General features: G+C 55.1%; 1 protein-coding gene across 1 annotated transcript; it reads left to right on the top strand.

The window, feature by feature from the left end:
* The first annotated feature begins 7,627 nt into the window (after positions 1 to 7,627).
* On the top strand, positions 7,628 to 14,518 carry NUP50 (nucleoporin 50). The gene is made up of 7 exons (XM_049771627.1): positions 7,628 to 7,704; positions 8,619 to 8,702; positions 9,244 to 9,397; positions 9,923 to 10,534; positions 12,450 to 12,534; positions 13,741 to 13,859; positions 14,299 to 14,518. The coding sequence occupies exons 1-7, from the start codon at positions 7,636 to 7,638 to the stop codon at positions 14,502 to 14,504; spliced, it is 1,329 nt and encodes a 442-aa protein (XP_049627584.1). The 5' UTR covers positions 7,628 to 7,635; the 3' UTR covers positions 14,505 to 14,518.
* The last annotated feature ends 7,471 nt before the right edge of the window (positions 14,519 to 21,989 follow it).

Here is a 21,989-nt window from a genome sequence, read left to right as displayed (position 1 = left end):
GGAGGGCTTTCGTGAGCTCTGGTCTGGGACGACATGGTGACCACAGTGTTTATTTTGACTTTTTGAGGGGAAGGCTCCAGAATTACTCCTGGCTCGGTGCTCAGGAAACACTCCGGGGGCAGCCCCGGGGATGCCAAGGATGGAACCCAGCTTGGCTGCATTGAAGGCAAGCACCCTTCCTGTTGTGCTCTTGCTCCGGTGCCCTCTGATCACGTTGGCCTCTTGAGGGTGGCCGAGCACCAAGGACCAGCTATCCTGGGGCCCCACACTGTATCTGAGGGTGAGGCCTGCCCTCAAGGGGTGCAACCTTTGCGGACCCCTGACGTGGTCTTGTCCAATTTGCTGGTAGAGTGTTGAGCACTTTCCCGGGGTCCCCGACCTGTCCTCCACTTGGTCCTGACTGAAAGCTGAGCCCCTACCGGGTAGAAACATACACACGCGTGTACACACACACACACACACACACACACACACCTGTACAGAAGCTGAGCCCCTACCGGGTAGAAACACACACACACACACACCTGTACAGATTCTGCCAGGCTCAGGAACGGTGAAATGAGTCTCAAGCAGATGATACGTAAATACTTTTTAATATGTTGGGGCGCATTAAAAATGCATTAGCAAAGCTGCCTGTTAAAAGGGCCCCCCCGTGGGAATCATTTTCCAGGCGGCAGCGTGTCTCCCTCAGGGAACAATCCTGTTCTCACTCATCCCAGTCCGAGCATCTCCACGGAGCCCCGCCCACCCGTGGGAAGAAGGGGACATTCCTGGCAGGACAGTCCCTGTAGCCTGAAACTTTATTCAGGTGGGGCAGGGGCAGGCACCCCAGGAAATGCCTCTGAGAGCTCAACTGGACACACAGTGGGATCTTCACTCTTGGTGCTGGTAGTGGGCATCTGGAGCGGAGCCCAGGTGCCAGGAGATGCCCCGGCCACGTGCTCTGCAAGGCTTCCCGCAAAGTGAAAATGGGGGCTTTACTCAAAAAATCCAGGTTTTGGGGCCGGAGAGATAGCACAATGGCAGGGCATTTGCCTTGCGCGCAGCCAATCCAGGACGATCCAAGACAGATGGTGATTCGATCCCCAGCATCCCATATGGTCCCCCGTGTCTATCAGGAGCGGTTTCTGAGTGCAGAGCCAGGAGTAACCCCTGAATGCCGCCGGGTGTGACCCAAAAAAAAAACCTAAAATAATTCAATTTTTTGTTTTGTTGTTGTTATTATATTTTGCTTTTTGGACCACACCCAGTGATGCTCAGTGGTTACTCCTGGCTATGTGCCCAGAAATCATTCCTGGCTTGGGGGACCATATGGGACTCTGGGGGATCGAACTGTGGTCCGTCCTATGTTAGCGCGTGCAAGGCAAAATGCCCTACCACTTGCGCCACCACTCCTGCCCCTGATTTGGATTTTTTGGACCATCCCCAGTAGTGATTACTGCTCAATCCTGGCAGGCTCCAAGGTTCTGGCGATTGAACCCTGGACCAACCCCATGCGAGGCAAATGCTCTCTCCTCTGTGCTATTGCTCCAGCCTGATTCAGTAGAATTTTAAAAATTCTTTAAAGCCATATGTCACTTTAGAAGGGGCTCTCAGACAAAACAGACACCCCCACGATGAAGAAATAGCAGAGGCTCGAGAGCCCCGAACATAAAACCAGCATCAGCATTGGCCCTTCACCCCCAAAGAACTTATTTGAAACAGGGGATCCCTGGGGAAATTTAGACAGAAATGAAGGAGGAATAGGAGGGGGTACCCAGAAGCTGCTGAATACATTGGCCTGTCCTGGAAACAGGGGGTGGGGGGAATCTGGCCCCAGTTACTCGCCTGCATTTGATTGGCTTGAGAGATCCTGCAAAGGTGTTGGGGCCCAGTGGGTGGAAAACCACTGCTGAGGATGAAGGGAGGGGACAGGGAGATGCAGGCTGCAGGCCTGGACCCCTAAGTCAAAGAGCCAGGGGCAGGCCAGAGAGATAGCATGGAGGTAAGGCGTTTGCCTTTCATGCAGGAGGTCATCGGTTCGAATCCCGGCGTACCATATGGTCCCCCGTGCCTGCCAGGAGCAATTTCTGAGCCTGGAGCCAGGAATAACCCCTGAGCACTGCTGGGTGTGACCCAAAAACCACACACACACACACACACACACACACACACACACACACACACACACACACACACACACACACACACAAAGAGCCAGGGGCAGCCCGGTGTGGCCCCTAAAACCACATATTGCAAGGACTGACTGCTCTGTTGGGCTTTTCAGCAAAGGAGAGGCTGGAGAAGCTGGCCAGGGGAGGACGGGACAGGGGCTGAGCCTAGGCTGATCAGAGCAAAGTAGGCAGGGCTGATAACTCCTTCAGGCTGTGGAGCTGGGAGCTGGACCGAGGGGCCACCCTGTCCACTGCTAGATGTTCAGCGGCGTCCTGGTCCCACATACTATGGGCTGGTCTTCACCCCTCAGACTGGGATAGCCAGGAACATTCACAGCCAGGGCCTGTTTCTCTCTTTCTGTTTGTCTTGGGGCCACACCCGTGGTGTTCAGGGGTCATTCTTGGCTCTTCACTCAGAAATTACTCCTGGTAGGTTTGAGGGACTCTATGGGATGCCGGGGATTGAACCCAGGTTGGCTGCATACAAGGCAAACAGAAGCACCCTCCCCATGGTGCTATTTATTGCTCCAGTCCTAAACTCATGCATTTAAGGAGGTTGGTAAGGACTTTGTAGACTCGAATTGTGACAAATTCAGAGGCTGAATCAATAGCATTGTGGGGAGGGTGTTTGCATTGCATGTGGCTGATCCAGGTTTGATCCCCGGCATCCCTGAGCACAGAGCCAGGGGTAAGTCCTGAGCATCACCGCGTGTGGCCCCAAAACAAAAGACGTGACGGATTAAAAAACACTTCAGATGTCAAGACAATGTGGTCCTCAGTCATGAAAAGCGACCCCCTCCCCTAAGCCCTCCCCCTCAGCAAGAGGACCCCAAACAAAAGCCCACTTTGTCCCCAGAACAAACCCTCTCTCCTTTCTGTGCCATCTAGTGGCAATAAGGTGCCCTGCAGCCTGGGAGTGGGGAGTGAGCCCTGAGAACCGAGGAGTGTGGCCCCAAAACCAACAAACCCCAAAAAGCAGAATTCTGAAAGTGGGGACTTCGGCAAATACACACGCACACCAGCCTTTCTGTGATGCCCAAAGCAGACCAGGCCTTGAGGGGTTGTGGACGAGAGGCCCAGGGTACAGAACAGCAACAGACTAGCCTGTGGTTGGACCCCAAATGACAGGAGGCGCCTTGGACACGTGGGCACCGGAGGATGGGTGTCCTTAGGGCTGGGGATGGAGAACATGAGCATGGGGTTTTTCGGGAAGCAGTTTTCACGTGGGGACTTCAGCATGGCTATAGGACTAAACCTAACACTGAACTATCCAGGTGTTTCAGAAGCTACAGAAGTTGTTTGAAATTCTGTATTTTGGGGGGCTGTGCTGGCATTGCCTGGGTTTTTAGATTCCAGGAGACACCCTGGAACACCTAGCTGAGAGGATCTCCTGAACATAACTGGGTGTAGCCCCCACAACCAAATTCAGGCTGGAACAATAGCTGAGTGGGGAGGGGCACCCACATCCCCATTATACCCAAGGTGGAGCTCCAGGGCCACACCAGTTGGTGCTCAGGGCTGCCACGTGGCTCTGTGCCCAGAGATTACTTTTTTGTTTTGTTTTTCAGAGATCACTCTTGATGGGGCTGGGTTTGAGAGTGTCAGTCTAAGGGTAGAATGGTTTGAACCAGGCATATTTGTTGTTGCTATTTTGTTTAGGGATCACACCTGCCTCTGCCTTCAGGAATCACTCCTGGCAAGCTCTAGGACCTTGAGATGTTTGATCAGCCATTTGCAAAGCAAATGCCACAAGGCAAATGCCCAATGTGTCAAATACAGATGAGGGAAGAAAGTAAATGCATCTAGAGCCACTTCTATTGAAAAGAGATGACAGTAAAACTAGCTCAAAGGAAGCTAAAGGTGATAGCACAGCGGGTAGGTTGTTTGCCTTGCATGCAGTCAATCCATGTTCGATATCCAGCACCCCATAGGGTCGCCCAAGCCTGCCAGGAGTGATTTCTGGGCGCATAGGCAGTTGTAACCTGAGTGCCACTGGCTTTGGTCCAAAAACTAAAAAAAAAAAAGTTAGGTTTGGAATTAAACCTCAGAGTTAAAGAATGTGGAGAATGTTCCAGTATCTGATTCTTGCCTGACTGCCACTAGAGAGAACAGTCTCCGGGATTAGGAATTCCAGATGGACAGACCAGATAAGAGGGAGCTGGCGACAGAGGCCAGGCCACATGGGCATTGGGCAACTATTCACCTTGGTTCCTCCTAGTCAGAATGTGCCCTACCTTGGCAGATGCCCCTGGTTGGGTCACGTCCTGTAGACGCTCCTTCCTAGGACCAGGACTGAACCTAGTGGTGATTTGATGTTCCATTACCCCACCCCACCACCCGAACCCCCATCACAGTGAACAAGATCTAAGGAAAGAACAATAAACCCAGCACCCAGCCTGATGTAAGAGGGAGACAGACACTCGGGGGTCGACTAGAGGTAAGCCTGTCCCAGATGATCCCATGATCTGGAAGATGGAAACTATTAAAAAAAAATCAAACTTTCATGGGGTCTTGTTCAGGGCCCAGGGATGACTAAAAGTTGAGACAATGGGCAGGAGAGATAGCATATGGTGGTAGAGCCTTGCATGCAGAAGGACGGTGGTTCGAATCCCGGCATCCCATATGTCTCCCAAGCCTGCCAGGAGTAACCCCAGAGTGGTGCTGTGCGTGACCCAAAAACCAAAAAATAAATAAAAATTAGGGGCCGGAGAGATAGTATGGAGGTAAGGCGTTTGCCTTTCATGCAGAAGGTCATCAGTTCGAATCCCGACGTCCCATACGGTCCCCCGTGCCTGCCAGGAGCAATTTCTGAGCATGGAGCCAGGAGTAACCCCTGAGCACTGCCGGGTGTGACCCAAAAACCACAAAATAAATAAATAAATAAATAAAAATTAAAAAAAAAAGTTGAGACATTTAGAACAGTGGAAGGGGAGGCGATGATAAGACCAATGCTAAAGATAAGACACAAAAGGCCCTGAGAGATAGCACATCGACGTTTGCCTTGCAAGCAGCCGATCCAGGACCAAAGGTGGTTGGTTCGAATCCCGGCGTCCCATATGGTCCCCCGTGCCTGCCAGGAGCTATTTCTGAGCAGACAGCCAGGAGTAACCCCTGAGCACCGCCGGGTGTGGCCCAAACACCAACCCCCCCCCAAAAAAAAGGGGAGGTCTTCTTTCCCTGAAGCAACGGAGTGTTTGGAGTTGAACAGAACCTAAGGGTAGACAGCAGGGAGGGGAAGGCGGGTAGGCCTTGCAAGTGTCCAGCGAGTGTCCGGCTCGATCATGCACCCTGTCCGGTTCCCAGCGGTGCTTCTGGAGCACAGCCGTACATATGCAAGAAGGAAAACCGGCATCAACCATGAACCCGGCCGACAGCGGGCCAGCAGGGAACTCGGTCCCGGGGAGCCTAGGGTGTGCTCCAGCCAGGCCGGCAGGCAGCAGCCATTGCAGCCGCCGTCACGTGACCCCGGCGGCCGTTCCCGCCGCCGGCTTCCGCGCACGCATGCGCACTAGGGGCGCGCCAGGCACTCCCCGACCCGGGCAGCGGTTTCGAAGCCCCGCGCGCCTGCGCCGTGTGCTCAGTGGACGGGGCCCCGGAGGGCTCAACCGGCCGCGCGCCTGCGCCGTGCGTGCGGTGGGCGGGGCCCTGGAAAGAAGCACCTAGCCGCGCGCCTGCGCAGTGCTCCTCATGGGCGGGGCCCGGAGCCTCAACGGGCCGCGCGCCTGCGCCGTGCGAGCAGTGGTCGGGGCTCCGAGGCCCTTCCGGCCGTGCGCCTGCGCAGTGCCGGGCCGCGGCGGTTTTTCCCCTTCGCCTGCCTCCTTTTTCGAATCGGCTGCGGGTCGCTGCAGCTGCAAGATGGCGGCCCGGGGCGTGCGCGTTGCCCAGGGCGCCGCGGTCTTGGGCTGAGGCATTCCGCCGCGAGGACATGCTGGAGGGAGCGGCGCCTGCCCAGCCCGAGCGCCCGCCGCCGCCGCGATCTCGGAGTTAGCCGCTCGGCCCGCGAGACCCGTCGGGAAGGAAGTTGGGGTGCGCGGCCCTGGGGGCCCGGGAGAGGCTTGGCTGGCCCTGGGGGTCTTGGTTTTGGGGTACGTGGGGTCCTGATGGGAGGCCCCAGGCCTTTGGGGGGACAGCCGGGTCTGGGGGTGCTGGCTGCTCCGGGCCCTCTTCCTGCCCCCCATTTCCCTCGGGGTGGCTCTGCCTGTGATCCCGGGTCCCCTCCTCGAGGAGCACCCCACCTTGCCCCCAGGATCGGGGCTCCCTGAGGTTTAAACCCACCCACCCCAGTTATTTTGTTCAGCTCCTTCAATGCTGGGGGGATTCCCAGCCCCCCAACCCCCCAAAAAAAACCAGGACACCCCTTTGGCACAACTGACAAGTGAGTCATCTGTGCTCGTATGAACCTCGTTCCCCTCCCTGACTCGCATATAAAAAGAACGTATCATGACCCAGTGTCATGCTTTGAAATCAAACACAGGTTCTGGTCCGACTTTTGGGGTGTTTATTTTTTTGGGGGGGGGGATTTTGGGTCCCACCCGGCAGCGCTCAGGGGTTCCTCCTGGCTCTAGGCTCAGAAATCATTGCTCCTGGCAGGCTTGGGGGACCCAATGGGATGCTGGATTCGAACCACTGTCCTTCTGCATGCAAGGCAAACTTTGTGGGGGCGCTCAGAGGTTACTCCTGCCTCTGCACTCAAATCACTCTTGGCAAGCTTGGGGGACCCTATGGGATTCTAGGGATCGATCCCAGGTTCATTCCCATTTGCGTGCAAGGCAAATGCCCTACCGCTGTGCTATCTTATCATCATTCTGGCCTCTGGTCTGTTTATAAACTGACCCAGGGGCAGGATGGACTGACTTGGTCAGGGTGCTAGACCCCTCCCTGAGGCAAGCTCTGCGACCCACACCCGGGGTTGGCGGGGGAGGAACTTCATGGAGCTTGGTCCCTTTTTCAGTGTATTCCTTTCAAGTTTCATGGCAAGGTAGCCTTTTTATAGCACTTTCCCCCTGGCAGAATTGAAGCATGCCTCTCTTGTGCTGGTTTAAGGGTTTAGTGTGGGGCCACACCCGCAAAACCACAAGTGCACAGGGCATCCTTCTTGCTTTGTGCTCAGGAGTCATTCCTGGCAGGCCTTGGAGGGTCCTATGGGGTACCTAGCTTCCCAAGTCTGCTGCGGGCAAGGCAAGTGGCTTTACTGCTCTATTACCTCTTGGCACCAAGGTTTGTGGAGGTGGCAGAACTGGGGGACATTTGTCTTAATGCCACTGACCAGATTTGATCTCAGGTTTCCCATGTGGACCCCGGAGCACTACCAGGAGTCCTGAAAACCACAAGGTGATCCTTGGGGCCCTTGATTGGCTCCATCACGCAGTTGCCACCCTCCAGCCCCAAGACGAGGGTGAAATTAGAAGGTTTCAAAACTTTCTGCCTTTGGCTTTCTAGTTCCGACCTTTGAATTTCTCCCATTTCACACAGGTCTCCCAAAATGGCCAAAAGAATTGCTGAGAAAGAATTGACTGACAGAAACTGGGACCAAGAAGATGAGGTCGAGGAGGTAAAGGCTAGGGGTGGGGAGGGGGGTGGACTTATTTTGTTTTGACTTTGTGGTTTGACACGTTTCTTTTTGCACAGGAAATGGTATGTTTCCTGAAGCCCTGTGTGTAGTATTTTACTAGTTTACTCTGTGTGTGTGTGTGTGTGTGTGTGTGTGTGTGTGCGTGTGTGTCCCCTTACTTTCCTGAGAACCTGTGTGTAGTATAGATGTTTACTGTGTGTGTGTGTGTGTGTGTGTCTGTCTGTCTGTCTGTCTGTCTGTCTGTCTGTCTGTCTGTCCGTCCGTCTGTCTGTCTGTCTCCTCGATCCCATTCCCATATGAAGCTCCTTCTGAATTTCACACACGGAAACTCGATGTTTTCATTCTGGTCTAGGGGAGTTGACGGTGCAGTCGGGTATGACCCCCCCCTCGTACCAACCCCCCATCACCTTGGGGTTTTTTTGTTGTTGTTTTTTGGGCTTTTTGTTTGTTTGTTTTTGGGTCACACCCGGCAGCGCTCAGGGGTTACTCCTGGCTCTACGCTCAGAAATCGTTCCTGGCAGGCTCGGGGGACCATATGGGATGCTGGGATTCAAACCAATGACCTTCTGCGTGAAAGGCAAACGCCTTACCTCCATGCTATCTCTCCGGCCCCTACCTTGTTATTTTTGTTTTGGTTGGTTTTGGTTTTTGGGCTACACCCAGTGGCACTCGGGTTCCTCCTGGCTCTGCACTCAGAAATTGCTTCTGGCAGGCTCTGGGGACCATGAGGGATGCTGGGGATCAAACTCCGGTCAGCCCTGTACAAGGCAAACACCCTACCGTTGTGCTATGGCTCCGGCCCCACCCCAGATCATCTCGTACCAGGCCTGTCGGTTCTGTCCCACCACCTCCTTCCCCTTCCTGCCTCATGACCTCATTCTTTATTGCTGCAGGTGGGCACCTTCTCTGTGGCCAGCGAGGAGGTACTGAGGAGCAGAGCCATCAAGAAGGCCAAGCGCAGGAACCCTAGCACAGAGGTGAGTGCCCGGCCTCTGCTAGGACCGTTGGGGTGTGACCCCTCAGGGAGGTGGGGAGGCGTGCTGCAGAAACCTGTGAGTAAGGATAGAACAGGCAGAGAGCGGGGACCGGGCTTCCGGGAGGGAAACGTTTTCTGTGCTGTATGCCCAGCAGTCCAGCCCCCCCTCCGAGGTCTCCCGCTGTGCATTCAGCTTCCAGGCCAGTGAATCCGGGAGATTGCACTGCTGGTTATGCCTATTTTGGGAGTTGGGTGCAGCTGCAGCCCTTCGTGTTCCTGGCCACACTGAGACAATCACGGATGATAGGAAACCCTCGTGGTACCTCAGCTTCCTCCACAGATGAGCTGCAGAGTTTTGGCAGGGCTGACAGCAAGTGGGATAGATGTTCCTCAGGGTACTGGGTACCCTTAGCCCAGCTGCCGGGTCTCACTGGCCTTACTGTAGGCTTGTTGGTCCGGGGCACCAGGATTTCGGGGCCTGGTCAGCCAAGGACTCACCATTCACTCTCGCTCGCTCACTTATACCTTTGTCCCTCTTCTAGCCTGATGGCGGAGGTGCCTTCCAAGGCTTCAAAGGTCTGGTCGCCCCATCTGGAGGCAGCGTCGTGGGCTTTGGCATAGTTGGGAAGCCGCTGGAGGGACTGACCAACGGGACTGGCATCTCCCCACTCACCAGCACCCCCAAGGCCGTCCTGGGTAAGAGGCATTAAGAGGCACAGGGAAGGGATGGAGAGATGGCGCAGTGGTAGGGCATCCACCTTGCACGCAGCCGACCAGAACAGACCAGGGTTTGGTTCCCGGCATCCCATAGGGTCTCCTGAGCACCTCGGGGTATAGTCCAAAATCCCAAAAACAGATTGGAAAGATCTTTTCAGACATCCCTGGGTCCTCAGGGGCAGAGACAGCAGTAGCGGGCCTGTCAAAGGGTGAGCCCTGGTCATACCTGGTCCCAGCAGAAGGGGGGTGTGGTTAGTGGTTTGCCCCCCCCAGGATCCAAGAATGAGCACAGTGGGAGGGCATTTGCCTGGCACGCAGCTGATCCAGTTTGTTCTCTAGATCTTGGGCACCTCTTAAGTCCCCAAAGCCTGCTAGGAGTGGCCCCAGAGCACCTCTGGATGTGGCCCCCAGAATCAGGAAGTAACGACAAGTAGAAAGCATGCAGGTGTGTCAGGATCGAAACCTCGGTGACCCATCAGTCCCCTCAGAACTCAACTCCCTTAGGTGCCGCCAACGGCCCGGCCTCCTTGGGGAACACGAAGGGCCCCAAGCCCCGCAATGGGGATGCGCAGCAGCCACCCTCCGGATCAGCCCCTGGTAGCGCCTACCACAAACAGCTGGCGGCCCTCAACCGCTCGGTGCGGGACTGGATCGTGAAGCACGTGGATGCAAACCCCCTATGCGACCTGACCCCCATCTTCACCGACTACGAGAAGTACCTGGCTGGCATCGAGCAGCAGCACGGCGGAGCCCGGAGTGAGTTCGGAAGCGAAGCCAGCCAGGCTTCCGGGGAGTCGGAGGCAACCTCGCTGTTTGGTGCCCCCAAGTCACAGCCCTCGGCGGCCTTCTCATTTCACACCAGTGATGACTCCTCAGAAGGCGCCTCGGCCAAGGCGGAGCCAGCGGCCACCAGCACGGGCGTCTCATTCAGCTTCGGCAAGAAGGTCGACAGCTCTGTCCTGACCACGCTCAGCCCCACACCCCTGCCCGGGCTTTCATTTTCCTCTAGCAACACCAATTTATTTGGCAAAGATACTCCCCAGAACAAGCCCACTGCCTCGCCCTTCTCCAAGGAGGTTGTGGAAGGCCAGGGGGAAGGTGGCAGTGGCGGCAAAGGTAACGGGCGAACCCCAAGAAGGGCGAGGGTGTGGGGTTTCAGGGCCATTGTGGGGTGGGGGTGCTTGGAGTCCAGTTCCTTCTGGTGTCGGGTCAGGCCCAGTCTGGAGGGTCTTCGGGAGGGGTGCGAACAATTGGAGGTTTGAGAAGCATCTGCTCGGATGCTTGGGCAGGTTCCTGGAGACAGCACTGCGGGGAGGGTGCTGGCCTTGCATGTGACCACCTAGGGCTTGAGCGAGCGATTCCTGAGCACAGAGCCAGAAGTTAGCCCTGAGCACCGCTGGGGTGGCCTCACAGCAAAACAAAAGACACTTTCTCGCTTGACTAAAAAATAACTCTGCGAGATGTTGCCCTTCTAACCACGGCGTGTTTCCAGACATTCGTTCACGGCCAACGCGCACTGCACGGGGTGATCACGAACCCCACTTCTCGGAGCTAAGCATGGAAGCAGGGCCTGGGGGAGGGAATCTGGGCTCAGTCCCTGTGTCAGCACTCATGTGAAACGCAATAGGAAGTTCTGGAACGGCTGCCTCCGGCCTCCTGGAACCTACTGGCTCGTGGGGAACACCCCAGCCCTGGAGCCATGGATGACTTGTGGTTCTGAGCAGAATCCGGTGAGGCAGAGGAGAGTGGGGCAGTGAGCTGGGGCTCTCGGCTATCCAGCACCCTTGAAGCAGTTCGGGATTGACCTGCCCCAGCTCTGAGGGCCTGTACAAGTCCCTCTTGCCCTGCCCAGTGGGACTTTCTGTCTGACTCGCTGCCCAGTTGGCCCTGGATTTGCTGTTCATAGAGGGAGGCTGGCTCTGTGGCTCTTTCTTTCAGGGTCTGGCCTGTAAAAAAAAAAGTGCATTTATTTCTTTGGGGGAGGGGCATCACGTCTGTCGGTGCTCTCGGGTTCCTCCTGGCTTTGTGCTCAGAAATCACTCCTGGGAGGCTCAGGGAACTCTGGGATCCTGGGGATTGAACTTGGGTGGGCCATGTGCAAAGCAAATGCTCTCCCTTCTGTGCTATCGCTCAGGTCCCTCACCCCCAAAAAAAGTATATATTTCTTCATCTTCTGTGGCCATACCCACCCTGGTTTGGTCTCTGGCTATGTGAGATGATGTGAATGCCGGGCTGAGCCCCGATACAGGCGTTGACTCTTCTGCTAAGGTTTGCCTGGACAGTTGCTCATAAAAAGAGCATTTTTTTCTTTCTAGGACTTCCTTTATTTATTTATTTATTTGCTTTTTGGGCCACACTCAGTGATGCTCAGGGGTTACTCCTGGCTATGCACTCAGAAATTGCTCCTGGCTTGGGGGACCCTATGGGACGCCGGGGGGAATCGAACCGCCGTCCGTCCTGGGCTAGCTCTGGCAAGGCAGACACCTTACCTCTAGTGCCACCCTCCAGCCCCATTTCTAGGACTTTCTAAACATTGAGACACTTGTTCCTTGGGACAGGGTGGGGGTCGGATCTCGGCAGGAATGAACCTGGGGCCTCAATTGTTAGATCCGGAGCTGTGTCTCAAGGTGTCAGGGTGGAAGTGGGGTTCCAGGACTGCTTGTGATGCATCATCATCGGGCCCTGCACATGAAGCCGGGTGTGGTCCTTTGAGCTGTATCCCCAGCCCCTATACTGGGAAGAGAGACTTGGGCTTCGTGGAAGCTTGGGGGCCGAAGAACAGGCGCAGTGGTCAGTGCATACAGGGGAGGGGGAGTAGAGACTGCCTAGGGCACGTGTGGGAGAGAACAAGAAAACGAAAGTGAGGGAAGAACAATCTCGACATGTTGAGCCCAATTTGTTCCTACCGCACTTGGGAACTATCCATTTCTCCCCCAGTCCAGAGAAGCCTAAAGTTTTGCCATGTCCCCAGGGGGTCCGCTCTTAGTGGGTCTGTCCCCCCCCAGATTCTGAGTCTCCCTCCGTCTTCCAGGCACTGCCGAAGACGAGGACAGTGATGAGCCACCCAAGGTCGTCGTCACGGAAGTGAAAGAGGAAGATGCTTTCTATTCCAAGAAGTGAGTCCTGGGGCTCCTGGGCTGGGGGAGGGGAGGGGCCCACGGGGTGGACATGTGTCTGTCCGTTCGTCAGTCCATGCAGGACTTGGTCTGCCACTGCTCACAGCCCTGCAGTGAGAAGGGACCCTTGGCCTGGTTCCTCCTCTTTATCTCCTTCCTTTGTCTTCCCCTTTCCTTCCTCTGTTTCTTCAGACACTTTTAGGCTGCTTTTACTTCTGTTACCCCAGGGCACTCTGAACCCCTTTTCTTTCTCGGGATTTTTATAGCCAGGAAGTCCTGCTCAGAAACATGCCCTGCCACCTATCTCCTGATGCGAGTTGATGTCCCTCTTTGGCTTTGGGCTCTGGTCTCTCTCTCTCTCCCTCTCTCTCTCCCTCTCTCTCTCTCTCTCTCTCTCTCTCTCTCCCTCTCTCTCTCCTCTCCTCTCTTCTCTCCTCTCTCCCTCTCTCTCTCCTCTCTTTTTCCCCCTCTCTTCTCTCTCTCCCCCTCTCCTCTCTCTCTCTCCCCCCCTCCTCTCTCTGTCTCTGTCTCTCTGTCTCTGTCTCTCTCTCTCTCTCTCCATTCCTCCTTGCCTCCCTCCTCTCTCTCCCATCTCCTGGTTTTGGTACATGCCTGGCTGTGCTCAGGGATCACTTCCTTTTTTTTTTTTTTTTTTTGGTTTTTGGGTCACACCCGGCGATGCTCAGATGTTACTCCTGGCTGTCTGCTCAGAAATAGCTCCTGGCAGGCACGGGGGACCATATGGGACACCGGGATTCGAACCAACCACCTTTGGTCCTGGATCAGCTGCTTGCAAGGCAAACGCTGCTGAGCTATCTCTCCGGGCCCAGGGATCACTTCCTATGGGATGCCAGGGATCAAATCCTGGTCGGCTACTTGCAGAGCAACCCCCCTCCCTGCTGTCCTGTCCCGCCCCCGCCCCAAATCGGCAATTGTCCCTGAGCTCGGTGCCAGAGGAGTAGATGAGGGGTTAGAGGGCATGATGGTGATGGTGGGTTTGAAGCTGACTGGAGGAAAGTGATCTTTTCAGAGAAAGGTACGGATGGGCCTGCTATGTTATGACTTGGGGGAATAATATAGATCTTCCTGCTCATCACTTAAGGGAGGATCAAGGTGGCCTGTCCTGGGCTCTTTAGGTTCCACAGCCTTGAGGGTGGCCCCACATGGCTCGGAGGGTTTGACCCGACACCACCCACTTCCCCACAGGTGCAAACTCTTCTACAAGAAGGACGATGAGTTCAAGGAGAAGGGCATTGGGACCCTGCACCTGAAGCCCACAGCCAACCAGAAGACGCAGCTGCTGGTGCGCGCCGACACCAACCTTGGTAGGTACCACGAGTGGCAACCGGGCAGATCGCCCGGATTCTACCCGGGCTAAGGGGTGACGTGGAAGGAACCAAGGTGCCAGCCGTCGCCTAAGGCGGTTCCCGTTTCCTCTGGGGACTCACATAGGCCAGGCAGGAAATGGGAGATGGGACTTGTGTACCCAGATGGTCGTGCTCTGGGGGTGGGGGCCGGGTTGCAGGTCTGGGGTCCTGGAGTCGCTATGAGCCCTGGCTGGGCTCCATGTCCCTTCCGTGACAAATCTGGCTCTTCTGCGCTACTGGTGTCTTTGCCACACACACACCCCCTGCTGGGTTAGGTGGGTGCCTATCTCCTCTTGGGGACACCATGCTGGGCCTGGCTATGACAGTCCCTGTGGCCACCGCATGTGGGTCAGTTCTCTGCCATCAGGGCTCGAGAGTCACCGCTTCTCCCCGACAGGCAACATCCTCCTGAATGTGCTGGTGCCCCCCAACATGCCGTGCACACGGACTGGCAAGAACAACGTCCTCATCGTGTGTGTCCCCAACCCGCCGCTGGACGACAAGAACCCCAGCGTGCCTGTGCCCATGCTGGTGCGGGTCAAGACGGCGGAAGATGCTGACGAGCTGCATCGGATCCTGCTGGAGAGACGCGGTGGCCCCTGAGAGCCGCCCCAGCCCCGCCCTGCGGGTCTCCTGCCTCCGTTTCCTCGGACCCTCATAGAACTTGGAGGTAACTTCGAACCTTTTGTGATGGCCAATAAAACCTTGAGTTAACTTAGTCGAGGAAACGGACTCCGCCTTCTTCAGAACTCAGATTGTTGCTTACGATGTTTGCGGGAAGCTTTTGGAAGAATTTTTTCCCCCTTTTCGTTTATTCAGTTGGCTACAAGTGATCTCTTACTGGACTGAAATCAGGGTATCAATTAGGTTTCCCAAAGGCTTCTCACTCCCAGGCTCAGGGGATATCTGCTACCTGTCTGGGAGTTCAAGACCACGACGCACTGGCAGGAGTGCAGAATGAGCTGGAATGTCCTGGAACGAGTGTGTGGGGGGCCGCCACCTCTCTCCAGTGAGCTGCTTTCTTCACTTGGACGTTTTTGTGTTTCTTTTCTTGCCTTTCTTCCCTCTTCTCCACTTTCTTCTATTTTAAAGCCAAAACGTGAGTTGCGTTTGCTGCTGCTTATGCACGAGCCACCCGCTTTTTCTTGGCAGGTGTGTTGGCCTTTGGGGGGCATCAGCTTCCCCCATCCTGCTGGTTCTGGAGCCGCTTTTTCACTCTTGAGAGGAAGGATGAGCTTTGTCGTTGAGTTTTGTGTGTGTGTGTGCGTGAGGCTCTGGATTCCGCCTGCCAGGCCGAGGTCCATGTTTACTAGCCAGAGACTCAGGAGCTGGTGGTTGGACCATGGCCCGGGAAACTCGGGGCTGGAGTCAGGTCCACCCCCTTCCCCCTGGGAGAAGTCCTCTCGCCCCTTTGCACCTCACGAGCCCTGGGAGCCCACCTGTCACTCTGGAGGCGGGTCTGAGTGCTGCTGCCACACGAGTTGAGGCCCTTAGCTGGGACGTGCACTAAGGTCCCGGCAGATGATCGCGTGTCTTGCTGCTGCCTTGAACTCGATTTCCACTTCTGATGCCTCCTTTTCCTCTTCCGCTTCCTCTTCCTCTTCCTCTTGTCCCTTGATCATCATCTGCCCTGTCTGGAGAGCGGACATGTGGATTAGGTGTGAACTTAATTTATTTTCCTCTTGGTCATTTTCCCGAGCAGTGTTTGGAAGTCATTCAGACCCATCGTTGCTGGGGATCCAGCCTGGGACTCCCACATGCTCCAGTCCGATGCCTGTTTCAGGGGCCCCCCTCCCCACCCCGATCCCTTGGTCATCAAGCCTGAGGCTCAGTGCTCCACCTTGTTCGTCCTCATTCTATTTTTTTTTTTTTTTTTTGGTTTTTGGGCCACACCCATTTGACGTTCAGGGGTTACTCGTGGCTATGTACTCAGAAATCGCCCCTGGCTTGGGGGGACCATATGGGACGCCGGGGATTGAACCGCGGTCCTTCCTTGGCTAGCACTTGCAAGGCAGACACCTTACCTCCAGCGCCACCTACCCGGCCCTGCGTCCTCATTCTAATTGTGAGTCTTAGAAAAGGTGAAATCACATAATCTGAGATAATAGTTTTTTTATTTTTTATTTTTATTTTTTTTTGGTTTTTGGGCCACACCCGGCGGTGCTCAGGGGTCACTCCTGGCTGGCTGCTCAGAAATAGCTCCTGGCAGGCACAGGGGACCCTATGGGACACCGGGATTTGAACCAACTACCTTTGGTTTATGCTTGCAAGGCAAACGCTGCTGTGCTATCTCTCCGGGCCCATTATTACTTTTTTTTTTAGTTGAAATGGGGGACTTGGGGCCGGAGAGATAGCACAGTGGTAGGGCGTTTGCCTAGCATGCAGAAGGACAGTGGTTCGAATCCCAGCATCCCATATGGTCCCCTGAGCCTGCCGGGCACAATCTCTGAGTGTAGAGCCAGGAGGAACCCCTGAGCGCTGCCGGTTGTGACCCCCCCCCCCAAAAAAAAAAAGAAAGGGAAAGAAAAGAAATGGGGACTGTTTTATCTCTTTGATCAAGTATGTTCGTTCTTCAGGACTCAAGGTCAAAGCAGGCGGCTGTTATCTGTGCCAAGATCCCAGTACTGGTCCCTGCTCATACCAGTGGGGGCTGGGGGTGGGGAGCGACTGAGTTCTGGTACCCGGGATGGCAAGACAGTGCAGTGGGCAGTGTGAGGGCTTCTCTCCATCACCTGGCCCCGGGCATCTCCCAGTACAGTGAGCTGAACTGTGTGTGGGGCACCACCCCCGGCCACCCCAGGCCACAAAGGGCTCCCTTTCCTCTCCTGTGTTAACAGCTTTATTCTTCCCCAGGACTTCAACTTTTCCTTTTTAACACAAAATGAATGATGTTTCTTTACTTCACATGGCCCAAATTGCTTCCAGGGAGATTCCTCTCAAAACCTGAGTCAGGTAGTAGGGCTGAGAATCCCCGAGGCCTCCGTCCGCGGAGGCCTCTCCTGAGCATTCCCTGGAGGACAGACGCCCGAGTCCTGTCCTATCCTGTCCTATCTGCGGGTGCGAGTGTGAGTCCCAGCGGCCCTGGGCGCCTGGCTGAGCCCATCCCGCTGCTGACCTTCCGATGTTTTTTTTCCAAAGGGTCACTGGTTGACAGATGCAATTTTAAATCCTATTTTTGATACGCTGCATGCCAAAAATGTGGCCTGCTGGGGGGGGGGGGGTCAGGAAGAAAGCGCCCACCTCCCGCCTCATCACCTTGCCTCATCACCTCCTGGTCCGCCGCCTTTGGAGCTAGTGCTCCCAGGGCAAGTCTCAGCTTCCGCTGGAAGTGGGACAGGCTGGGCCCCGGGTCAGGTGCAGCCTGGCACGAGCGGGGCTCACCCTGGCTCACCCCGGCTCACTCAGCTTGGGCTCTGCGTCCTCAGGAGAAACTGGTTCTTCTAGTTGTACCCGAGGAAGGTAGAGCCCCCAGATTCCGGCCTCTGGCCTTCACCTCGCCATGCTATCCAGGACCAACCAACCAACCAAGCTCCCCGTGTTTATGGAGCGACTCTTTTCGTTCACAGCAGCCAAATGGAGAACTTGTTTGTTTCCTGTTGCAAATCGAAAAGGGTTTTCTGAAATGAAAATACTTGAATTGTCAGGCCGAGCACTCGCGGTTTGTATCTGTTAAATGACCCCACCGAGGACGTGTAATGACCCACGAAATGTGAATAAACGGAAAATAAACAGTCCGTCGTGGCCCTTTTCTGTCCCCTGGGAAGGAAGGGACGGGGGAAGGAGGTTCGTGGAGTTGGGGCTCACGCAGACTCACACTCGCCCCTCACCTTGGGAGGTGCCTGTCCTGCAGCTTGGCAGTGGAGTTGGACCCTGTCTCAAAACTAACCTCTTGGTCATTTTTGGGGGTTGGGGTGGAGGGGTCATATCCTGTTGCAAGTCAGCCCTAGATGGGGTTGACTGATGGAGGAATGGAGGATGAGGTCTTTCCCCTCCAGCTTGGATCACACGTCTGCCACCCTGTCCAGCCGACGGTTCTGAGGTGAAACAGCGGGTAAACAGTTCTCAGTCAGGCTTGTGGAAATATTAGCTTTATTCGGTGGACAAGACTGAAGTCCAAAGACTCAGCATAAGTTCCAGCCAAAAGCCTCTCGCCTTCCACCGACTCTTGTTTTTATCCCCCAGAATCAGGTACCACCCAATGGTGGAAGCAGAATTAGGTCACACCCTAGGGTAGGGCACAATCACGATCAGGTAGGGTCAGTAACATAATAATCCCCTAAAATATTTACATACACAGCAATAAACCCCAGTGTTTGGGCGTCACTCGTGGTGGGACTCAGAAGTCATATGTGGTACTGGGATTTTAACCCGAGCCAGCCCTGTAAGCACCCCCTATATTGTTTTTATTTGTTTTTTGTTTTTTTTTTTTTGGGAGGGTCCACACCTGGTGGTGCTCAGGAATTGCTCCTGGTTCTGTACTTGGGGATGACCTCCTGGCAGGGCTCAGGGGACTGACCATATGGGATGAGAAGGGCACTGGCTGGGCACCCACTGTGTTGTTTTTCTGGCCCTCAAGAATTTTTGTTATTCTTGGGCCTTTCCTGGCAGTGCTCAGGGCTGACTCCTGGCCCTGCACTCGGATCACTCCTGGCAGTGCTCAGGAGACCATGTGGGGTGTCAGGTATTGAATCTTGGTCAGTGGCCTGCAAGGTAAGTGTGCTCCCCGCCATGTTCTCTGGGGCTCAAGGACATTTTAAAGCTCCAGAGCAAACGTCAAGAAGATGTTTTTTTCTTTTTGTTATATGACATAGTTTTTGACTCGGGAACTCACTGTGGACCCTCTGCAGGGTCAGGATTTCCATCTCAGGCTGGTTTGGTCGTTGGCCCATTTCTCAGCACTTGGTGGGAGGGAGCATGCTGTCTCCTGAGGCCAGAGATCTGACAGGAAACAGGCTTGCTCCATAAGCTGGCAGTCCCAGCCTGCTGTCTGGTACCAGATGGCCGGTTGGTGCCCCAAGCACTGCCAGGAGTGAACCCTGAGAACTAGTTGCTGGTTTGATCTGCCACAATACAGACCATTGATTGGGGCCAGCCGGAGAGCGCTTGCCTTGCGAGTGACCTACCTGGCTTCGATTCCGGGCACCCATATGGTTTCTGAGTGAGTCCTGAGCTGAGGGTAGAGCCAGGATTCAGCCCTGAGTTCCAAATGGTGTGGCCCCCAAACAAAAAACTGAACATGTAAAAGAAAAACAAAAGCCCAGGGCTGGCACCGGGGGCAGCAAGTACTTGGTGGCCAAGTGGACTTTACACACTGACACACGTCCTTGGACACCAGCCCCACCTCCGCTGAGCTTGGATAGAACCCTGTGGAACTGACTCCAGTTGGAGCGCTGGGTCTGCACCTCCTGCCTTGTGCTTGAGGAATACATGAGGGGCTGGAGAGCTCTGTGGCCTGTACAGGTTTTGCAGACTGGAAGACAGTGCAATGCCATGCTCTCTTCTTGGTCCTCTGGGGCCCTAAACCACACCCACCCCCCAGTACAAAAGCTAGAAAACTCTCGTGGGCACATTTCAGAGGCACACGGAGAACAGGCAAGAGCCTCATGGGCCCCTCTTCCTGGAAGGTGGTGTGGAGGGGGTGGGCCCAGCCTGCATAGACAAGGCTGCTGCTTGCCTCCACATTCTCAATCCTTAAGGCATTTGCTTTGCAGGTGACCGACCCAGGACCTACAGTGGTTCGAATCCTGCCACCTCGTGGTCCCCCGTGCCTGCCAGGAGCAATTTCTGAGCACAGCTAGGAGTAACCTCTAGGCGCCGCCAGGTGTGGCCCAAAAAAGACAGAAATAAGTAAAATAAAATAAACCCATGGGGCTGGAGCGAAAGCACAGTGGTAGGGCATTTGCCTTGCACGCGTCCAACCCCAGAGGAGCCCCAGTTTGATATCCAGCATCCCATATGGTCTCCTGAGCCTGCCAGGAGCGATTTCTGAGCACAGTGGCAGGAGTAACCCCTGAGCGCCGCTGGGTGTGACCCGAACTCCCTCCTCCCTCCAAAATAAAAAGCACCCACCAGTTCCAAGACTGGGGTCCAGAATAGCTCAAGATCCAGAAGGTAGCGAAAATCCCAGTTCTTTTCAACTGAGCCAAAGATCTGTTCAAGTCAGTTTAGCTTCCAGGAGGCACAGGGTTCCACAAGGCCAGAGGTGGTTTGGGGGGCCCAGGGGTGCCACACCCTGCAGTACCTGGGAAGGAAGATGGCACCCACCCCAGGTCATTGCTTCCCAGTCAATCAATACATGTCCCACACGCACAACAGCCGCACTTTCTGGCCACTGCCCAGCGCATGGGTCCTCTGGGCTCTGCCATCCAGCTCTGAGTCCCTACAGCAGAATGAAGGGACAGATGTGGCCAGAAGGGACCGCACACGTGGCCAGGGCACCCCTTCGTCCCCCAGATCTGTTGGCGAGTCAGGTGGCCTCAGTCCCATCCCTATCCCTGTGTGTCTAAGGCCGCAATGTCTTCCTAAGTCCCTGGTTCGTGCCTATTTCTCGGCCATCCTTTCTGCCATCATCCACCTACTTCCTGTTCACTAATGGGTCATCGCGCCCCACTCTCACTCTTGTTTCCATCTTGGAACCACAGGAGCCTGACTGTGGAAAGAAAAGGCCATTTCAGAAGGGAGGCCTTCTAGGAGGAAGGTACACTCCAACCCACGACACCCTGCTACCCCCAATGTGACCAAACCACCTTACCCAAACCTGCCTCCTCCCTACTTGCATTGTGGTCAGATTTGACGCTTCAGAAAGGTTTTTTTTTGTTTGTTTGTTGTTTTTTTTGTGTAGGGGCCACACCTGGTGGTGGTGTTCAGGGGTTACTCTTTGATCTATGCTTAGAAATCACTTCGGCAGGACTGGGGAATCCTATGGGATGCCGGGAATCCAACTTGGGTCGGCTGCATGAAGGCAAACACCGTCCCCGCTGTGCTATCACTCTGCACCCCCCACCGAAGGCGTTTGACAATGGTTCTTGAGAAAGTTCCAGAATAACAAACGGGAAGGTTTGAGTGCAACTCAGCCCTAACCTCACATCCCGTGAGTGCACCTGTCTCCCCCAGTGAGCAGCAGAGGGCATGCACCCCAGGCCAGGCCAACTGGAAGCAGGGCCAACCGCTCCAATGGGACCAATGACAAACACATGTTGGCTTGGTGGTGGAGTGGTCACCGAGTCACGTCTGAAAAACACGAGCGAGGACCGAGCGTGGAGCAGGCCGATTGCCACACAGCTGGTGTGGAGGTGGTCGATAGTTCTTGCAGGAACTGTTAGTAATGTTTGTGGAATTGTCGATCCTCACACTCCCGTTCACAGCATGGGGGGGAGGTTCTAAAATGTTTTGTAGACATTTTCATGAAGCTTCAAACAAGCAAAAGCCTCCAGAAATTTTCTTTGTAAGTTCCAGCTTGCTCAGAAGTGGAATTTGGGGGGGCCTGAGTGATAGCATCGTGGTAGGGTGTTTGCCATGCATGCTGCCAACTCAGGTTTGATCCCTGGTATCCCATATGGTTCCCTGAGCCTGCCAGGAGCAACTTCTGAACGCAGAGCCAGGAGTAACCCCTGAGCGCTGCCAGGTGTGGCCCAAAAACAAAACAAAAAGTGGAATTTTCTCTGGGAAACTACAAGACAGACGATGCCGGAGTCGTGCAGGGGTGAAACACTTGCCTTGCATGCCGTGGACCCCAGGTCTGGCCCTGCAGATGTTCTTCTGAACACTTAACGGGGTTACTCCTGAGCACAGAGCCAGGAGTAGTAAGAAAAATTGAACATCTGCTGGACCCCGCCTGGTGAAAGGAGTTTGAGCTGAAGTGAGCCCAGAGCGCCTGGTTTTACGGCTCATCAGAACATGCTCCCGCCCTGGGGGACAAGAAAGAACTGGAAATATGGGGCCAGAGTCATAGAGCAGAGGGCCAACCTGCCGACCAGAGTTTGATCCCCCGACATCCTGGATGGTTCCGAGTCCTATCAGGAGTAATTCCTGAGCAGAGTGCCAGGAGGAACTGTTAGGGTCCGGAGTGGAAGGATGAGACTACATAAT

The sequence above is a fragment of the Suncus etruscus genome, chromosome 4 (assembly GCF_024139225.1).
Source record: "Suncus etruscus isolate mSunEtr1 chromosome 4, mSunEtr1.pri.cur, whole genome shotgun sequence".
NCBI classification, from domain to species: Eukaryota; Metazoa; Chordata; class Mammalia; order Eulipotyphla; family Soricidae; genus Suncus; species Suncus etruscus.
Note: the sequence above shows the minus strand (reverse complement) of the source record. Positions and strands in the feature narration are given on the sequence as shown.

What these genes read in the sequence shown, in the direction of transcription:
- NUP50 (XM_049771627.1), top strand. Translation starts at nt 7,636, where the DNA reads ATGGCCAAAAGAATTGCTGAGAAAGAATTGACTGACAGAAACTGGGAC. An exon ending in AAGAAGATGAGGTCGAGGAG is followed by an intron (nt 7,705 to 8,618) that starts GTAAAGGCTAGG and finishes TTATTGCTGCAG; the next exon opens with GTGGGCACCTTCTCTGTGGC. An exon ending in GCGCGCCGACACCAACCTTG is followed by an intron (nt 13,860 to 14,298) that starts GTAGGTACCACG and finishes TCTCCCCGACAG; the next exon opens with GCAACATCCTCCTGAATGTG.